This window comes from Petaurus breviceps, unplaced genomic scaffold (genome assembly GCF_028583685.1).
Source record: "Petaurus breviceps papuanus isolate PSGF00001 unplaced genomic scaffold, PetGlider_PUasm1.0 90879, whole genome shotgun sequence".
NCBI classification, from domain to species: domain Eukaryota; kingdom Metazoa; phylum Chordata; class Mammalia; order Diprotodontia; family Petauridae; genus Petaurus; species Petaurus breviceps.
The window spans coordinates 3942498-3961733 of record NW_027187368.1 but is presented as its reverse complement, the minus strand read 5'-3'; the positions used below and the strand labels follow the sequence as shown (position 1 = coordinate 3961733).

At 39.5% G+C, this 19236-nt stretch overlaps 1 protein-coding gene across 1 annotated transcript in view; it reads left to right on the top strand.

The window, feature by feature from the left end:
• LOC138150489 (uncharacterized) overlaps window positions 1-5334 on the top strand; it is a 37260-nt gene extending 31926 nt beyond the window's left edge. The window contains exons 3-4 of the mRNA XM_069073958.1: window positions 3942-4235; window positions 5293-5334. Of these exons, the coding sequence (XP_068930059.1) occupies window positions 3942-4235; window positions 5293-5334 (336 nt within the window). The remainder of the gene's footprint in view (window positions 1-3941; window positions 4236-5292) is intronic.
• Window positions 5335-19236: the final 13902 nt, after the last annotated feature.

The window sequence follows — 19236 nt, the reverse complement described above, 5'->3', positions numbered from 1 at the left end:
GACACAAAACTGTTGTAGTCTCCAACTTAGTGATAATATTTTACCACCAATAAAATTACAGATCATTAACAGTGAAGCAATGAAGTATTACTTTAGGTCAATGTTGTGGGATAGGAGGTTGGAGAAGATAACTTCTTAGGCCCCTTCCAATTCTGAAATTCTCTGGCTCAAAGAGTCTATAAGACTAAATAAAATTGGATTTGGTAATTAGGTTGCCTGCTGATCTTGGAAAGAACAGTTTCAGTTGTTGAGACAAAAATATGATTTGTAGAGACAAAAATCTGATTACAAGGGTAGTGAGGAAATGAAATTTTGGAATATAGACAATTTTTTCAAGAAGTTTAGCATTTATAGAGAAGAGAAAGATAAAACAATATGTGGATAGACTACAAGAGTCTGAAGACAACACTTTTTATAATTCAGAAAATGGATTATAAAACAAGATTGGAAAAGTTAATGGCACTGAAGAAGTTAAAGCTACATGATGTAGACTAGATGACTACGAGAACAAGGTCTTGGAGGCAGGGGGAGGCAATTGGATCCAAGGACTTGAAGGCTGAGGAATTAGCTATCATGAATTATAGAGCTATTTCTCTTTTGAGTAGGGGACCTTGGGTAATGTGATGATACCACAAAGTTTTGAGGAATGGAAGAATGGACCTTGAGAGTTCACAATGGAGAGTCTCAATTTTCTTCATGAAACAGGAGAACGTAGGCCTTTTTTTTAAACTATGGGAAGTGGGGTGGGGTTGGGGTGGACAACTGGAGAAAAGAAATGAATCCTCACTACAGTTGAATTATTGAGAAAAATAATATTGAGTCTCAGAAGGATTTTACTAGGTTCAATGGATATAGATCAAAGTGGCTGAACCAGTGCATTCTAAGATGACCAGGCCAGCATATCAGTTTCCTTTGGGAAAAGTTCATATGTGTGCATTACGGGGAGAGTATTTGTTTTATTTTTCATTTTAATCATTTGTACTTGGCATGGCTGGTGGATAGAGCATTGGACTTGGAGTCAGGAAGACATGAGTTTGAATCCCACCTCTTATACTTACTAACTTGACAACTCAGGTAACCTCTCTCAGCCTCAGTTTCCTACTCTGTGAACTGGAAATATAATAATAGCACCTACTTCACAGGGTTACCATGAGGATCAAATAACAATATATGGGAAGCAATTTATAAACCTTTTTTTCAATTTTTTTTCAATATTTTTTCTTCCCAATTACATGTAAAAAAAATTTTTAACATTTGTTTTTTTTTTTTAATTCTGAGTTCCAAATTTGATTCGTCCTTCCCTCCCTTCAGCCATCCCTGAGATAGTAAGCAATCTGCTACAGGTTATACATGTGCAAGCATGCAAAGCATTTCCCAAACTGTCATTTCATATAAGTAGACTCAAAAAAAAAAGTGAAAAGTAGCATGCTTTAGTCTGCATTAAGACAACATCAGTTCTTTCTTTGGAGACAGATGGCATTTTTCATTAGAGTTCTTTGGGATTGTCTTGGATCACTGTATTGCTGTTCCAGTTCTGCTCACTTCACTTTGTGTTAGTTCATGTAAGTCTTTTTAGGGCTTTTAAAAAATGATTCTACTTGCCATTTGGTAGGTGCTATTACTATCCCCATTACACAGATGGGGAAACTCAAGCAGGAATAGGTTAAATGACTTACCTAGGGCCACATAGTCAGTAAGGATCAGAGAATGAATTCAAACTTAGGTGTTGTGCTTTCAGGGAAAGTCCTCTATCATGCCACCCAGCAGTCTAAAAAAAATTACAAAAATATATGTCTAATAGATTCCAAAATATTTACACCAAGGACTTGTGCCAGTTAATATCATGAAACAAACTGAGTACCAATAAAATGGGGAATGGCTGAAGAGGTTATGGCACAGGAATGCCATGGCATTTTAGAGAGGAGACATGAAAACCTTAGGATTTCAGAGAAAAATTCAATCCATTTTCCAGGCTTTATGCACAGTACAAAATTTGCAGTGTCTAATGAGATCTGTTGTGTAGGAAGTTCCCTCATTAATTAGATCCATAAGTTTTATCTCCAAGAAGGTTTTTCCAATGAACACACACATATTAGCTCTGGGTCCAGGCTGTCTCACAATTATTGCTCTTATAAGTAGTTTTTCCATTGTGAATATTGTGATATCTGGTAACCTCCATTTTCCAGGGAAAAGGTAGGTCCTCATTAAGCACATTCATAAGTCTTCTCTCTACTATGTATGCTCTCATGTAAAGCAAAAGATGATCTCAGCTAAAGACTTTTCCACATTGAGCCATATAGAGCTTATTCCCAAGATGAATTTCATGATTTCTAACAACTTGTATACCTTGTATGCCATAATTTGTATGCCTTTCTATATTCGTTGCAGGGATGTGATTTCAATCTCCTATAAATTTTATGATAAGAAATAAGGGATGACTTTAGCCTGAATTATTTTCCACATTGATTATATTAAGGAGGCTTTTCCCTTTAGAATGGATTGTGTGATGTCTATTCAGAGAAGACGCACATTAAAAGCTTTACCACATTTCAGACACTCAAAGTTTCTCTCCAATATGGACTCTCTGATGTTTGGCAAGATTGGAGCTCTGTGTGAAAACCTATCCACATTTATTACATTCAAAAGGTTTCTCTCCAGTGTGGATTCTCTGATGTTCAGTAAATTTGGAGTAACATTGGACATTCTTTTTTTTTTTTAATTTTTTAGCAATTGGGGTTAAGTAACTTGCTCAAGGTTACATGGCCAGTTATTTCTGGGTGTGGTGCTAAGTATCAGAGCCTGGATTCGATTCCAGGTCATCCCGACTCTGGGGCTGGTGCTCTTACTCATTGTGCCAACCTGGCTGCCGCAACATTGGACATTCTTTCCACATTGATTACATATGTAAGATTGTTCTCCAGTGTGGATTCTCTGATGTTTAGCAAGAAGTGCTATATGTACTAAATATTAGCTATCATTATTATTATTATTTGATAAGCATGTCTATTACATTTCAATAGACCACATGTCTATTACATTTCAAGGAGGTTTCTAGAGGATTTGGGAGAAAAATAATGCCAAATTCAAAAATTCTAACAGTTCATCAGATAGCTATCTTTGTCTTTATTTTTCTCCTCTTCTCAGGCATGGTATATGTGTAACAAGATTTTTTGGCTAAGGAGGGGTAGGAGGTAGGGAACTGTCCAAGGGGCCAGAATGACTAAAATGTATTTCCTAAGGACAGTTGTGTGTGTGTATGTGTGTGTGAGATAGCAGGTTTTGTTCTGATCCTACACTCATTGTCATTCTACTGGCTGGAACGAATAAAGAATATACCAAGAAATAAAATTGGCAGAGGTGCAATTTCCTCATTGAAAAATGGTTCCTTATTTTGATAAGAGATTCTTGAACATCACCAGCATCATTAGAATTGTTTATCATAAAAATGTATAAGATTGGGGCAGCTACATGGCACAGTGAATACAGCACTGGCCCTGGAGACAGGAGGACCTGAGTTCAAGTCCAGCCTCAGACACTAAACACAAAAAAACTAGCTTTTTTAAAGCTCAGTCACTTAACCCCAACTGCCCTGCCTTCCCCCCTCCAAAAAAATGTATAAGACTTTTATTGCCATTTTTCTTCAACCCCTCTGGCAACATTTCCCTAATCAACTCAGGAATAGGTTTTCTTCAAAGTAGTTCTGGATTCTCTTGTGGTACAACCAATCTGCTTTGTGAGGGACCTCAGGACTGTAATCTTCAGTATATATCCATTCACTGAGCCCAGATATCCATCAGATGCCAAGGTCTGTAATTAGAAACCAAGAAGGCCCCTAGGACCTTTCTTAAGAACTTACTGGGAATCTCAGCATTGTTAGAAATTACAATGATATCTTTCAATTTGTTCAAAGCACTGAGATGTATAAAACTCTTGATGTTCAGACTGTCATGATCTACAAAATCAACTGTAGTCAAGTTCTGAAAAAAGTCCTAGAGTATGACATTGAAGAGGGGACAATAGAAGTAATGTCTTGGTTTACCACAGCCCTCATTATCATGTCTCCTTCCTGGCTTTCTTCCAAGGAGGTAGAAGAGATCGGCTATTATAGACAAGTGAAATCCCTCAGTGATTGCATCTACCACAAAATGCACAGAAGCAAAATCATCCTGCTAATTGATGTTGATGAAATTATACTGCCTGTGCAGGCTCCCAACCAGAAATCAATGATGGCGCAAGTAATGACAATCCAACCAGGTTGTGGGATTTTTGCTTTTGAAAGTCTTGACCTTCTGGTTTTTTCTTTGCTTCTAATACAACATTTCATCATGGAAGATAGTTTTTAGATTGAATATCAAACAGCATATTACAAAGATATGTTTAAACCAGGGATACCCATAAATAGAAAACTAATGGTCAATCTACAATATATTGTTTAAATTGCAATCCTCAAGAGTCATTAAGGTTAGTGGGTCTTTGAATTGGTTTTTGTTCACCACAGTCAATATTCAAGTGTTGAGAATATTTTTCTGGTGAAAGATCATACCCCCTGGAATTATGATGTATCCTTAATTAAAAGTGTCTATCTAGTCTTTAAAAAGTTCTTAGCAAGTCTCATGGGAACAATGCTGCTCTTTTGATTACTTTCTCACTTGAAGTCAAACTTTATCGATTTTTGCTGCAATCATTAGAAACATGATCTTAGGGTAAAATGTGTCCTTGGAATTCACATTGACTAGCTTTCTTTCTTGGTTTGTTTCTCACATTATTTGTAAAATTTCTTAAATTAAGTTTAGAAAGAGTCTTTATAGCATATGAGATTTTCTCTCTATTCTTTTTTTTTTATTAAGCAATTGGGGTTAAGTAACTTGCTCAAGGTTACACGGCCAGGTATTTCTGGGTGTGGTGCTGAGTATCTGAGCCCAGATTTGATCCCCAGGTCATCCCAAAGCTTGAGCCACCTGGCCATCCCTAAGCAATTGGGGTTAAGTAACTTGCTCAAGGTTACACAGCCAGGTGTTTCTGGGTGGGTGCTAAGTGTCTGAGTTCAGATTCGATCCCCAGGTCATCCCGACACTGGAGCCGGTGCTCTTACTTGCTGTGCTACCTGGCCGCCCCTTCTCTCTATTCTTTAGACTAGAAATATTTCACCTAAAAACAAACTACTAAGTCACTGATTAGTTCTAATTGGAGGTAAGACAAGACAAGCTTTGCTAAAGAGGCAGCTTAGAAAAAGTGTTGGACTTGGTGTACAAAGACATGAGTTCAAATTCCAGTTCTTGTACTTCTCATCAGGTATTGAAGAAAAAGCACAGGACCCCAAGTAAGGAAGCTTAAGCTTATACTCTACCTTCCACTCATTTGCTCTGGGACTCTGATCTTTCTGTTCAGTTTTCTCATCTAAAAAATGTCAATAGCAATCCCTTAACCCCCCCTCCTCAAAGAGTTGTTGTTGGAAAAGCACTTTAGAATTGTGAGCTAGCTAAAGAAATTGATTTTTTCTTACTTTCAAATACAGATTGTAACATAAAGAGAAAATGTGGCCATGTAAGGACTTTAATGATTACAAAAGGGTCTTTTGCAATTAGTTTATGTGGTACCCCAAGCCCCATTCTGCAAGTTGGCTCCCAGTGGGGGTTCTCTAGGATCATAGTACTCCACCAATTGATCTAACTTCAGCAGTCTTGCAGTTGACATAATGAACACAAAGAAAAGGAATTTGCTGAAATGGTCTAATATGAACAGTGGTAACAAAATATTTCTCCCGATAAATCAGGGGCTCATTCCTCCACAAATATATCCAGTACCAGTGAGAAGAGGGGGGGACTTATATATAATACACTAGTAAAGAGAGACATACTTAAGGAACACAAGGCAAGGCAGGAGACACTTCTGATGCTTCAGGGTCCCAATGCCCTTTCTTTTCTATGACTCATAACTTTTCTCCCTGGCCCAACTTCCTCAGCTGGACTCCCTAGGCCTACTTCTCCCCAGTGCCAATGCAGACTCTTTGTGACCCCATTTGGGGTTTTCTTTACAAAGATACTAGAGTCTTTTGCTATTTCCTTTTCCAGTTCATTTTATAGATACGGAAACTGAGGCAAACAGGGTTAAATGACTTGCCTAGGGTCCCACAGCTAGTGAGTGTCTGAGGTCAGATTTGAAGATGAGATCTTCCTGACTCCAGGGCCTGGCATTCTATCTACAATGCTGCCTAGCTGCCCCAGGCAGATAGTAATGTATTATTTCCCATTCTCCTTCTCTACCTGTGTACCTTGTGATGAACACCCAGATAGGTAGACAGACAGACAGACAGACAGACAGATAGATAGATAGATAGATAGATAGATAGATAGATAGATAGATAGATAGACAGACAGACAGATATAGATTGATAGGCAGACAAACATAGACATACTTCCCCTCCCTTTCCTGTGACAACTAGATGGTATAATGGATAGAATGCTGGACCTAGATTCAGGAAGATCTGAGTTCAGATCCTTACTGGCTATGCAACAGGGGTATTTGGGTGTTCAGGAAGGACTGGCACCTCTGGTATGAGGGCTTGCCGAGTCTTTTCAAGGCTGCTCATCTACCTCTGGTATCCACCTGACACTCAACTCTTACCAGTGTCTCCAAGAAGCTATAGCTGCATCCTCATAAGCTGTCTCTGCAGACAGGCTAAACCAGGTTGCAGGTAACCAACCCACCACAAATCCAACAGTGAATTAGAGTGGTATCTACTGCAAGCAAGGACTTCCTCCAGTGATATGAGTGCATGATAATTTGTTCCAATGGCCATGAAGGCAGCTGGTGGAGCACTTAGAGACTGGTCAGACACGGCAGATGCCAAGGTCACCTACTGTATCTGGGGCCATCACAGGTTGTCCTGAATTTTATCTTGCCACTGGACTTTGGTGTTTCTGGAAGAGAAAGTGAGGCTCTGCAGCTCTGCCTCACTTAAGTCCAATTCAAGCTCAAGTCAAGATATCACCCTGTGATGCCATTGGTCCTCTTCAAGAATGAAGTACAAACAACAACAGCTATGTGACCCTGGAAAAGTCACTTAACCTCTGTCTACCTTGGTTTCCTCATCTGTAAAATGAAAATAGCAACAACTCCTACCTCCTAGAACAGTTGTGAGGCTCAAATGAGATAATATTTGTAAACTGCTTTGCATAGTAGGTGCTTAATCAATCCTTGTCCCCTTCCCTTTCCTCCATTTAAAGCCATGTTTAGTAGTTGAATGTTTGAAAAGTGTTTATTTATGCCACACAAATAAAAGAGTTTAACTATGCTAAGGGATCACTCTTGGATTAATACAAGTCTTACAGAAAGAGGTTACTAAGCTTTAACCAGGTTTTTGCATGAGCACATATTCATAAACCATGAAAACAGGTGACTATTTCTGACTGGGAAAGGAAAGCAGAAAGGATGACTCCAAAAGAGAGAATATAATTTACAATTCTAGTTTGAAAAGTGAGCTCAGGGAAGGTTTCTTGTACCTCCCAGCCCCCAAGCCATTTTCGTACTTACACTAGTTAAACTAACTAATCTTGTCACTCTGCCTGAGGCAAAGGAGGACTTGATGAGGGTCATGGGGTTTGAGTCATTTCTTTAGTTTCCTGTACTGTTTATATGACAACTTTTCTTCATTTCTCTTCCTGGGGAAGAAACTTAAGGTTCTCAGAACCAGATAGAAAGTTCCTATGGGAAAGCACTTCAGGGCAAGATTTTTGACTCATTTAACAAATACTCATTACAATAGAAAATCATGACTTTTTTTAAAGCTGTCATCCATTCTCCACATCCCCAAAATCAATCAGTGGGCCAGCAGTAAAGCAAGAATGATCCCCACTAATTACTGTTTCCCCCTTTTGCCCATTTATTTCAGATCATGACTTTTTCTCAATGTCTTGATCTACTAATCTTCAAGGTTTAGAATCTAATATTCCACAAATTTTTCTAAAGCCTTTGAACCACAAAGGTGAGCTTTCAGAGTCCTGCAATAGCCTGAGAATATTAATCTGGTCATTGCCACTGAAATCTAGAGAATAAATTCTCTACTTAGCTGTTATAGCAATTCCATTTGACAGCTTGACTTGCACCTATGGAGCATTATACAGTAGGACCTGAATTCATAGTAACTATTCCTAGAAGGGTAGATATGCAATGCTTCATAGTTATACTCCCAGTACAATCCAGCTAACCAGGAAAGGTCCCTTTCTCCTTCATGGCTCCCTTTGAGTCTTCACACTACAAAGGGGTACCCAGTAACATAAAGACAGGGTCAATCATAGGTGTTAACGAGAAACAACATATCAATATAAAATTTGGCAAATGTATTCTTTAGACAACTGCTGCTTTTTCCTTCCTTCCTCCAGCTCTAGCCCTGTGTGGAAATCTCTGTGCCCCACCCACCTTGGTCTGATCTCCCATTAGTTTTCTCTCTTCCCAAACTGGGAAATGAGGGGAAGGGAGCAGAGTTGAGAACAGTTGACCCGTTCGTTGCCAGGGGTCAGGTGAAATCTTTGAAGATTTTGAAGATGCAAAGCAGGTAAAAAACAAAACCACGAACCCTAATTGAGCTGTTATTTAGCATCTCACAGTATAACAACTTGTGATGCCATTTTGAATGATATAGCCTATTTTGAGAACTAAGCCTCTACCATTGTCCATAATTGTGTACTCCTTAGTATGATTTTTCCCTCTGTCTCTTTGTCTCACTCTCTTTCTCTCTCCTTCTTTTCCTCCTTCCTCATCCTGACTTTCTTTTTCTGTCCCCTTGTTTCTTCTATCAAGCCTCTTCTCTACTTCTTCCTTTCACCTGTATGGTAAAATATTAAAGTCTAGAGGCCAAAGTGAAAAGGAAGTGTATTCCAAGCGCAAAGTCATGAAGATAGGTGACAAGAGTGCCATGAGTGGGACCAGTAGGAAAGTCAATTTGACTGGATCCTAGAGGGCAGGAAAATGAGTAATACATAATAAGATTGGAAAGGTAAATTTGAGACAGGTTTTGAAGATCTTTAAATGATAGAGGATTTTGCATTTGATTTTAGTTGCGTCAAGTCAGTGAGCATTTATTAAATGCCTACTGTGTACAAGTCACAGTGCTAAGCAATAGGGATACAAAAAAAGGCAAAAAAAAAAAAGATCCTTATTCTCCAAGGGTTCACAGTCAAATAGAGGAGGCAATGTGCAAACAACTATGCACAAGCAAGGTATATGTAGAATAAATTGGAGATCATCCTGAAGGTATTGTGGGGAAGCACTGGAATTCATTAAGTAGGGGAGTGATAGGGTCAAAGATTTTGTAAAAATCACTGAATGATGTATGGGAGAAGGAAGAGACCTGAATATGGGAAACCAATGAAAAGGTTATTGAAACAGTCCTGCAGTCCTGGGGGTGGGGGAACCTATGTGAGTATTGAGAGGGAGAGGAATGCAAGAGATACTAGAATAGACAAGATGGGGCAACTGATTAAATATGATAAAGGAGGCAGAATGAGAAATTTAGGATGACTCCAAGTTTGCAAACCTGGGACACCATTGTTTAGCACAGGGCTTGGCATGGAATTGGTGCTTAATGGTGGTCATTTGTTGGCCCTTCATTTCAAAGAGGACCAATGACATCATGGTGTCATGGGTGATGTCTTCACTTGTGAATGAATTGGATTTAAGTGAGGCAGAGTTGCTCAAAGAGATGCTTGATAAATGCTTATTGACTGACTCTCCCTAAGATAAGGCAATACTGCTACAAGAAATAGAGAAGTTTTGAAGAGAGGTAGGTTTTGAGAAAAGGTTACTTTCAGACATATTGAGTTTATAATGTCTATGAGACATCCAGTTTGAAGTGCCCGACAGGCAATTAGTCATGTGGGATAAAAACTCAAGAGAGAGCCTGTGCCTGGACCTATGGAGATATGCACATCATCTATATAGAGATGGTCATTAAATCCACTGGAGCTAATGAGGGCACCAAGAGAGAAGGGGAGAGAAGAGAAGAGGACCCAGGATGATGCAGCAAAGAAGATCGAGAAGGTGTAGTCAAGATATGCAGGAGGAGAACCGAGAGAGCCAACTCAATGTTGCAGAAAGGTCAAGAAGGAGAGAAATGAGAGGAATAAAGGGACAGATTTGGTAATAAGGAGGTCAGCGGTCACTTTGGAGAAAATTCTTTCAGTTTAATGATGAGGTTTTAGAAGACAGATTGCAAAAGTTTAGGAAATTAATGGAAAAAGAGGTTGAAGGAATGAGTTCAGAAACAGAAGTTTCTAGAAGTTTGGCTATCGGACAATCCACAAAACATTTATTAAGGGCTTAGTTACAGAGGAGAGAGTGAGGCCGGTGGTTTTGCGCAGCCCTCCCTCACTTCAATCCAATTCACTTGCAAATCACGGCATCACCGGCCAGCTATCATTGTCCTCTTCAAGAAGTAATTACATTTATTAAGTGCTTACTATGAACCAGGCTACAGTACTAAGCTTGGGCATATAAAGAAAGGTAAAAAAAAATTGTGTTTGTTCATGAGGAGCTCACAGTGTTATGTGATAGACAACTTGTGCTATACACAAACAAGACAGAACATATATAGATATAGATATGTATAGTTATATAAATATATATGTATATACAAGTATATTCAAACAAGATATATAGAGTGAATGACTGAAACAAAATGTCTCCCCCACTAGACTGTAAGCTCCTTGAGGACAGGGACTCTGGTTTGCCTCTTTTTGTATTCCCGGGGTCTTAGCACAGTGCCAGTGTAGCAGCAAGCACCCCAGCGTCCCCAGGATTTGCTGCCACCACAGGTTCTTGGATCTGCTTTGATAAAGGAAAGCAACTCAAAATGGGTTAACAAGCTTACTTTAATCAGTCAGACATGTATCATTTACCTCATTCAGGGGAAAAACGTCAGCACCCTGAACTTCAGAATATACAGACAGAATTATCAAGACAGAAACAGATTAAGTAGATAGATTTTCAAACTGTCCAACCATTACCAAACAACATCTGGGTTTCAAAGCTGGGGTGCTCTGGACAACGGCTAGCCCAAAGTTTCATCAAATCACAGAACACTTCTCAAAGTGAGCCCCCCAAAAAAGCTATACATCAGGGCTTATATAGCCTTCTCCTGGCTCAGAGAATGTCACAACCTTATTGACTCACTGGTCAATCAAGAAGTATCTACTGAAAAACAAGCCTCCTTACCCCAGGCTCCAGGTGCACTTTAGCCTAGGGGCAGGGAAGATCTTTAAATTTACATTCCCATTACAGCCAGTCACACATAATAGGCACTTAATGGATTGATTAAAGGCAGAGAGAATTGGGGATGATGTCAAGGTGTTTTGAGAGGTGGAAAGGGAGAAAAAAAGAAGTTCAGAGAGAATAACTGCTATTGTCTCAATAAAGTATGAAGTCCTCTACAGAAAGTATGGGATCAGGGTAATATGGGAGATTTGAGGAGAAAAGGTTTTGAACAACTGCTGTGGCTGGAGTGGTATTAGGACCCAACCTCTGCTTTTATACAGCCCAGATGCTAAGAATAGTTTTTACATTTTTAAAATAAAATTTTATTGTATTTAAAAATGTAAAAATCATTTTTAGCACTCACACCATACAAATGCAAGCAGTGAGCCCATATTTGGCCCTTGGGCCATAGATTGCTGATCCCTGGAATAGACACTCAATTAGCAAGTTGCTATAAAAAGATTGCCTTGAGAAGCCAGTTTTTTTGGTTGTTGTTACTATTTCTCTGTGTTTTATATCCATTTCCTTATGCTGCTTCAGACATTTTCAGTGGTGAGAAGGGTAAAATAAATTCAGTTGGGACCAGGTAAAATAAATTTGTTATTGATTCAGTCAAGGTTTCATGACATTCTCCAGCTCTGTGCAGCCACACATGAGCAGATGTGTAGAGGAGGCTTGAGGGATAACAAGACTGAATCTGGCAAGGTGTAATAGTAATGTAATTTAAAGATCCCCCTGTATTGGCTTGGTTTTCAGGTTGAGTGTTAAAACCCAGAGCTTGTGAATCCCACTTGTGGAATGGACTTGTTGACGTGAAAAGAAAGGGCTGAACTGGGAGGAGCTGGTGCCACTGATTTAGAGAGGAGGACCCAGCGAAGAGAGGCAGAAGAACTTTTGGAAGAAGCATTATGGAGGCAGAGAGAGAGAGAGGATTGCTGAGGGCCAGTTCGAGCTGCCCAGAACTTTTGAGAGCTGCCACCCAGAGCTGCCAAGAACTGAGGAGACATGGCTGTGATGCTGGTATTCTGTCTGTCTGTTTGATGTTGTTTAGCCAGATTCATCTGCTGGTGAAGGACAGTGCTGTTATTGCAGAGGTCCTGGAACCTCGCTGTTGGTTCAGAAGCCCTGAAAAAGGATTTTCTTGTTGCATGTTTACAGAAATCCTTGAAGAGGGTCTTCTTGCTGATATTTTCAGGGGTCCTGAGACTGTTCTGCAGGCAGAGAGTGAATTGATGAGGACACTGGCAACGTATATTGTGGCTTTGTTAAGCTTTGTCTCCCCAGGAATAGAGATTGCTGAGAATTTGTCTCTGGTCAAGATGAAGAAAAGACCTCTCCTCTGGTATAGAATACTGTGATGATATCTTAACCTTGCTGTAGCTCAGGGGTAGATGGCCTTTGTGCTCTCCACTACCCCTTTTGAGAAGGTGCTTGGAATTAACTGATGATAATTGTAATTCAGTTGTGATCCAGGTGTGGGAAACTTGACTTTTTGTGCTCTGTGACTGACCAAATGAATATACTTTATGTTTATGATTGGAAACTAATCTTAATCTCCATTTGAGAAGAGAGACTTTGTGATTGACTAAGTGAATGTACTTTCCATGGGTGGAGTAGTACTTTGAAATTATTGAATTACACTTGGTGAATGCTGTATTTCGATTTTCTCTGTTCTGTGCATGTTTTGCTTTAATTCGTCATTGAATAAAATGGAGAGTTACTATGCTGGTATTCTGAACCTTGGAAGTTGTCTTTGCTTGGCATTCCACAAGGCTTTCATGGCAACAGGATTTAAGAGTTGAGGGCAGTGTATTGCTGAACTGGCTAACTATAGGTAGAGACCTGCATAGAAGCTAAGAAATTAAGGCCACAAATTGTAGTTGGGTTCCACTAGTAAAGAGGTAGAGAAAGTGATAAATAAGAATCAAAAGTTATTTATCCTGAGAATGCAACAACATACTAAAGTATTTTGTTTGAAGAACTGAAACTACTAAGGTCTTACATTCAAGGGCCCTTGAGGTTGTATACTATGTCCTTTCTTGTTGATACAGCGAAAGGATCGTTGAGTGTATTTCCTTGAGATAAACAATTGTTCTAATCTGTATCATTATATATGTATGGTCCTCAAATAAAAAGAATTATCTAGATTTCTCTTAAGAATATAAAAAAGCTACCAGTTCATCTCTAATTCTCAGAGAGCTCAGACCTCTCCCTCTCTCTCTCTTTTCTCTCTCTTCCCCCCCCCCCCCTCTCTCCCCCTCAGCTTCTCCCCATCAAATTGGGAGCAGTACAGCTACCTGTTATGAACTATGTGACCCTAACAGAGATTATCCTAAATACAATATGGAGGCTTTCTTATTTTTCTTTGACAATTGGAGAGTAGGAAAATAAAATGAGAGCTGGGGTAGTGGAAAGAAGTGGAAGGATAAGGAGTCACAGGGATGACAAAGAATAGGTTTAAGGAAAGTAAGTCATAGGGAGAGATAAAATGATAAGGAGTTATGGAGCTACAAAGAAATTTGGGAAATCTTATTCATGGAACCTTGTGAGTGATGGCAAGATTAAGGTTGTGACCATATCCATGTGTAGCTGAGGTATAGGAAACAAGTAGGTTATGCAAGTAGAAGAAATTGAAGAATTAGGAGGATAGGTCATTTGAATAGTAGAATACCAATATGCATGCTGAAATTCTTTAGTTAAGGATTTTTTGGAGGAATTTGTGCTCTTTCTGAAAATCAAACTTTTGCTCACTTCCTGCCCTTTTCCAGACACTAAGTCCAGTCCCTAACATTGCTGTGCAATTGGTTTGTTACTGTTGTTCATCCTTTGTTTTGAAGAGGACCAATTAACATCATGGGTGATGTCAAGATATCACCTGTAAGATATGCAATTAGTAGCTTTGGGGTGCTTGTTTAAGAACCAGCTCCTTCCCTCTGGAGGGATTCCTTCTATGTCTCTTTCTAGGGAGGCCACCAATAAAGGAGGACCTGAACTTTAGTCTCTGGGTTTGAGGACATGTGTGTGTAAAGGTTAGCTGGGTTTGTGGATTAGTGCTCAGGGCTCAGAGTAGGGTTTGGACTATTCTCAAAAGAAAAGATTGTACGTAGGATTTCTTCCCATGGGAAATTGACAAAGGGAAGCAGGAAATATATGGGATACTGAAGAAATGAATTTAAATGAAATTTCATAGTAGGCTCTTTAAAATGCTCGAAGTCGCTTGAGCTGCTAACAAAGTTTTTCCTGGTTGTTGGGCCTTGCCTCTCAGATCCTATCAGTTGTGGCAGGCAATGAGGTGAGTAGGGGTGGGGAGTGGGGTCTATTATGTCCTTCCTGTTTTCCCAATCTATTTCAGGGGCTTTGGGGGACTTATAGATAGCCAGAGAAGAGAGAGGGAAAGCAGCTAGTAATGCTAAAACAGATGGTCTTTTCATTAGGGAAACATTTTACTCCCACAAAAGATGAGGAGAGGGAGGCAAGGGAAGAGAGGCCTAATGGTAGATAGTATCAGTCACTCAGAGGACGAAGCCAGAGCTCCAGAAGAGTTCAGGATATACAAGGATCCTGGTTCTTAGTACAATGATCTTCAGGTCTAGCAGGAAGAAAGAGAATTATGATCCAGGACAGGAGCACTGTAATGTAATGCCAAGGAAAGGCAACTTCCCAAGGTTCAGAATACCAGCATAGGTGCTCTCTATTTTATTCAGTGACAAACCAAGAACAGAGAAGGTCAAAACATGACATCATTCAAAATACAGTGTTTACTAAGTGTGATTAAATAATCTCCAAGTACTACCCCACCCCAGGACCTTCCAATCATTCAATCAATTACAAAGTCCCTGTTCTAAATACCACTCCACCCCTAGGCTGTACCTTCATTTAGTCCATCACAAAGCCCCTCTTCTCAAATGGAGATTAGTTTCCAAACATAAGTAAAATACCTTCATTTGTTCAAGCATAGAACACAAAAAGGTCAAAAGTTCCCCACCCCTGGATCACAACTGAATCTACCCCAGAGTTACATCAAGTTTAAGCACAGCACTTAATACCCAAATGGAGGTCTTTTCTTCATCTTGACACGAGGCAAGTTCTCAGCAATCTTAGTTCCTGGGGAGACAAGGCTTAGCAAGGCCACAAGATACATTGCCAGTCCCTTCATTAATTCATCCTCTGTCTGTAGAACAGTGCTAGAACCCCTGAAAACATTAGCAAAACCCTCTCCCAGGATTTCTGTAAACATACAACAAGAAAATCCTTCTTCAGGGCTTCTGAACCAACAGAAAGGTTCCCAGACCCCTGCAACAACAGCACTGTCCTTCACCAGTGGACAGTATTCACTCTGTCTGCAGGACAGTCTCCAGACCCCTGCAACAACAGCACTGTCCTTCACCAGTGGACAGTATTCACTCTCTGTCTGCAGGACAGTCTCAGTAGCTCTGAACCAACAGAAAGGTTCCCAGACCCCTGCAACAACAGCACTGTCCTTCACCAGTGGACAGTATTCACTCTCTGTCTGCAGGACAGTCTCAGGAGCTCTTAGCCAATAGCCAGGTTCCAGGACTTCTTCAACAAAAGGACTGTCTTTCACCAGTGGACAAATCTGGCAAAACAACATCAAAACAGACAGACAAAGTACCAGCAAAACAGCCATGTCTCCTCAGTCCTTGGCAGCTCAGGGGGCAAGTCTCAAAAGTCCAGGGCGATTCAAAGTGGCCCCCAGCAATTCTATCAGTCTCTCTCTGCCTCCACGAGGTGCTGCTTCCAAAAAGTTCTTCTGCCTCTCTCTTGTGTCTCTCCAAATCTACGTCACCAGCTCCTCCCAGTTCATGTCTCTCTTTTCAAGTCAACAAGTCCATCCCACAGGTGGGATTAACAAGCTCTGGGTTTTAACACAATCAATTTGAAAACCAAGCCAATACAGGGGAATCTTTATATTCCATTACTATCACAAGCACCCTCCTTCCCAACCTTTGTCAAGCACTGATATTTTCTCCAGGTTTTCCCAATGCACCCTGAATACTTCAGAGAACCAGCTGTTTTATAGGAAGGGGTGGGGCCTCACTCAGAATCTGATTGGTTTTCCACCCCTGATGTCACAGGCAGGAAAATGCCAGTTGGTGATATTGTAGAAGTAAAAGGTAAAGTTCATGGTAAATTTCAAAAGAAAGTGGGTGCCAGGCAGAGAAAGGGGTTGTAGCCTATCTGCAAAACAACCCCCCAAAAAACAAAGAAACAAAAAAAAACCATTGATCTCCCTAGATTTTCTGTTTCTCTCAGGCATCATATATCTGCAGTTTGAAACATAGATACCTTTGAAACCAGAATGGCAAATAAACATTTTCCAAGGCTTTTTTTCATAACAGTTTTTATTGTCATGATCCTGGATTCACTGTTATTCTACTGGATGAAATCAATGGAGGACACATCCCAACATCAAAAGCCAGCAGATGTGTGCAGAGGGGAAATTGCTAGAGGTACAATCACCCCATTAGAAAATTCCAAAACTTTTGTCATTGCCCCTTATTTTGATAAGAGGTACCTGAATCTCACCCGCATCATTGGCATCATTCACCAAGAGGAAGTGAAAGAGCTTTATTGTTGGTTCTGCTGCCAGCCCTCTGGTAACATTTCCATAATCAGAGCAGAGATAGATGTTCTTGAGGATAGTTTTGGGTTTCCTTACGGTGCTGTTAATCTGCTCTGCTTTCTGCCTCAGAACTGTAATGCCCACTATGTGTCAATTCACTGGTCCCCAAGTGGTGACATCAACCAGATGCCAAGGTTTACAATCAGAAATCAAGAGGCCCATGTGCCTTCTTCAGACTTCACAGTATGTATTTCCCCCTTGTTTGCAAATTACAGAAATGTTTTACAATTCATACAAAGTATGGAGATGTATAAAATTCTTGGGGCTCAGACAGTCACAATCTATAAAACTAACTGTAGTCAGCTTCTAGAAAAAGTTCTGGAATATTATGTTAATGAAGGTACAGCTGAAATCATCCCTTGGCCCATCACATCCTACCTCATGGCTTCTTCTACCTGGCTTTATGACATTGCAGGAGGAGATATTGGCTACTATGGACAAGTGACAGCTCTCAATGACTGCATCTATCGTAATATGTATAAAAGTCACTTTGTGGTGCTGACTGACATTGATGAAATTCTGCTGCCTGTTGGTTCCCATGATTGGAAAACAATGATGAGAAATATTGATGTAGATCAGGGAAAATTTGGAGTTTTCATGTTTGTGAGCTTCCTCTTCCCTAATACTCTTTATGGATCTCACCTCAAATACAACATTTCATCATGGGCGATCATCCCTGGAATTGATATCCTGAAGCATATTTACAGGGAGACCTACCAACAGAGACATGACAAACCAAGGAAATTAATAGTCAAACCCCAAAGTGTGATTCACATTTCTGTCCACAGGGTCTCAAAGAGCTTCAATCATACCCTTCAAGTTAGCCCATATGTGGGCTTTATATACCACTGCAGATATGCCAGTCCTGAATATATGGCTCAAAAACTTTTCATTAGGGATGACAGAATATGGTATTATGGTGAATCCTTAATTCAAAATGTTAATGAAGTTCTGAGAAAGGTGCTTTCCCCAGACATGGAAGAAATGCTGCTTTTTTGATCATTTTGTGAGTTCAATTCCAGGCGAGCAATGCCAAAATAAATCCTATCTGCTTAAATCAGTGGTCTCCAAATTTTTTTTTGACAGTACACTGCTATTTTTAAAATTGAGTACACACTTCTAATACATATATATTTATTTATAAGTTATATATATGTTACTATGATACTTGGTTTTTACTATTGTCAGAGCTTTTAAGAAGTACTCCAAAAGATTCATAGCTTCAAAGAAAAATGCAAAATTACTAAGTTATGATACTCATTTTTCAATACTATTCCCCAATTATGCAAAGGTTTTTGCTTACATTTAACTAGTAAATTTCTCTCTTCTCTGATGTTGATAAGCTATTTTTATTAATTGATCCAGAAGTAATGCATTTTTTACATTTATATTTTTATTTTTGAAATTCTCTTTAAATTTTTTGCTTATTTTGAACTTAAAATTGCCCCCAAAAAGAGCATTTCTATATACATAGTAGAGCACAAAAAGAGGATTGCTTATGAAACTGTGAATCTCTATTTCGTGTTACATTCACTGTACATACACACATATATATGTTTATATATAATAAAGTCCACAGGTTACTTTTAAAAGTAACTTATTTTTGCTTCCTTCTGAATTTCCTTCTGGCTTCTTTTGTGTTTTTTTTTTTTAATGTTCCAACGATCTTTTTTTCTGTCATCACTGTTTCTAACCACCCAATTCTCTTCCCCTCCCCCCTCCAAAGGCTAAAGAAAAAACCTTCTTGTAATAAATAAGCATAGTCAAACAAAATAAATCTCTACAGTGGAAGTGTCCAAAACATGTCTCTTTCTGCATCTTGAGTCCATTACCACTCTTTCTCTGTCACATGCTTCATGAAAGGTCCTCAAAACACATAGTTAGTCACTGCATTCTTAAGTCTTTCAGAATTATTTTCCTTTACAATGTTGCTTTCTCTGTATAAATTGTGTTCCTGGTTCTGCTCACGTCGCTCCACTTCAGCTCAGACTACCCAAGATTCTCTGCAATTGTCTTTCATCATTGCTTATGGTGCAATAACATTCTATTACATTCTTATAACACCATTTGATCAGCCATTCCCCAATCAATAGACACTGCATTTAGATTTTAACTCTCTTCTTTTATCTTTCCCCTTTTGATGTCCCCTTCAAGATCACAAAGTTTGTCTTGCTTGGAACTATTCCTTCTTCCATGTTAACTTAGCCTCTTACCATCTCTCCCTGTTTCCCTCCATACTTGCCTGTTTCCCTGTTGAGATCAACGCATTTCTCCATCAAACTCTGTGCATGTGTATCAAGCCTTTCAGACAACCTTCCTCCATGTTTGTATGCTCTTCTTTT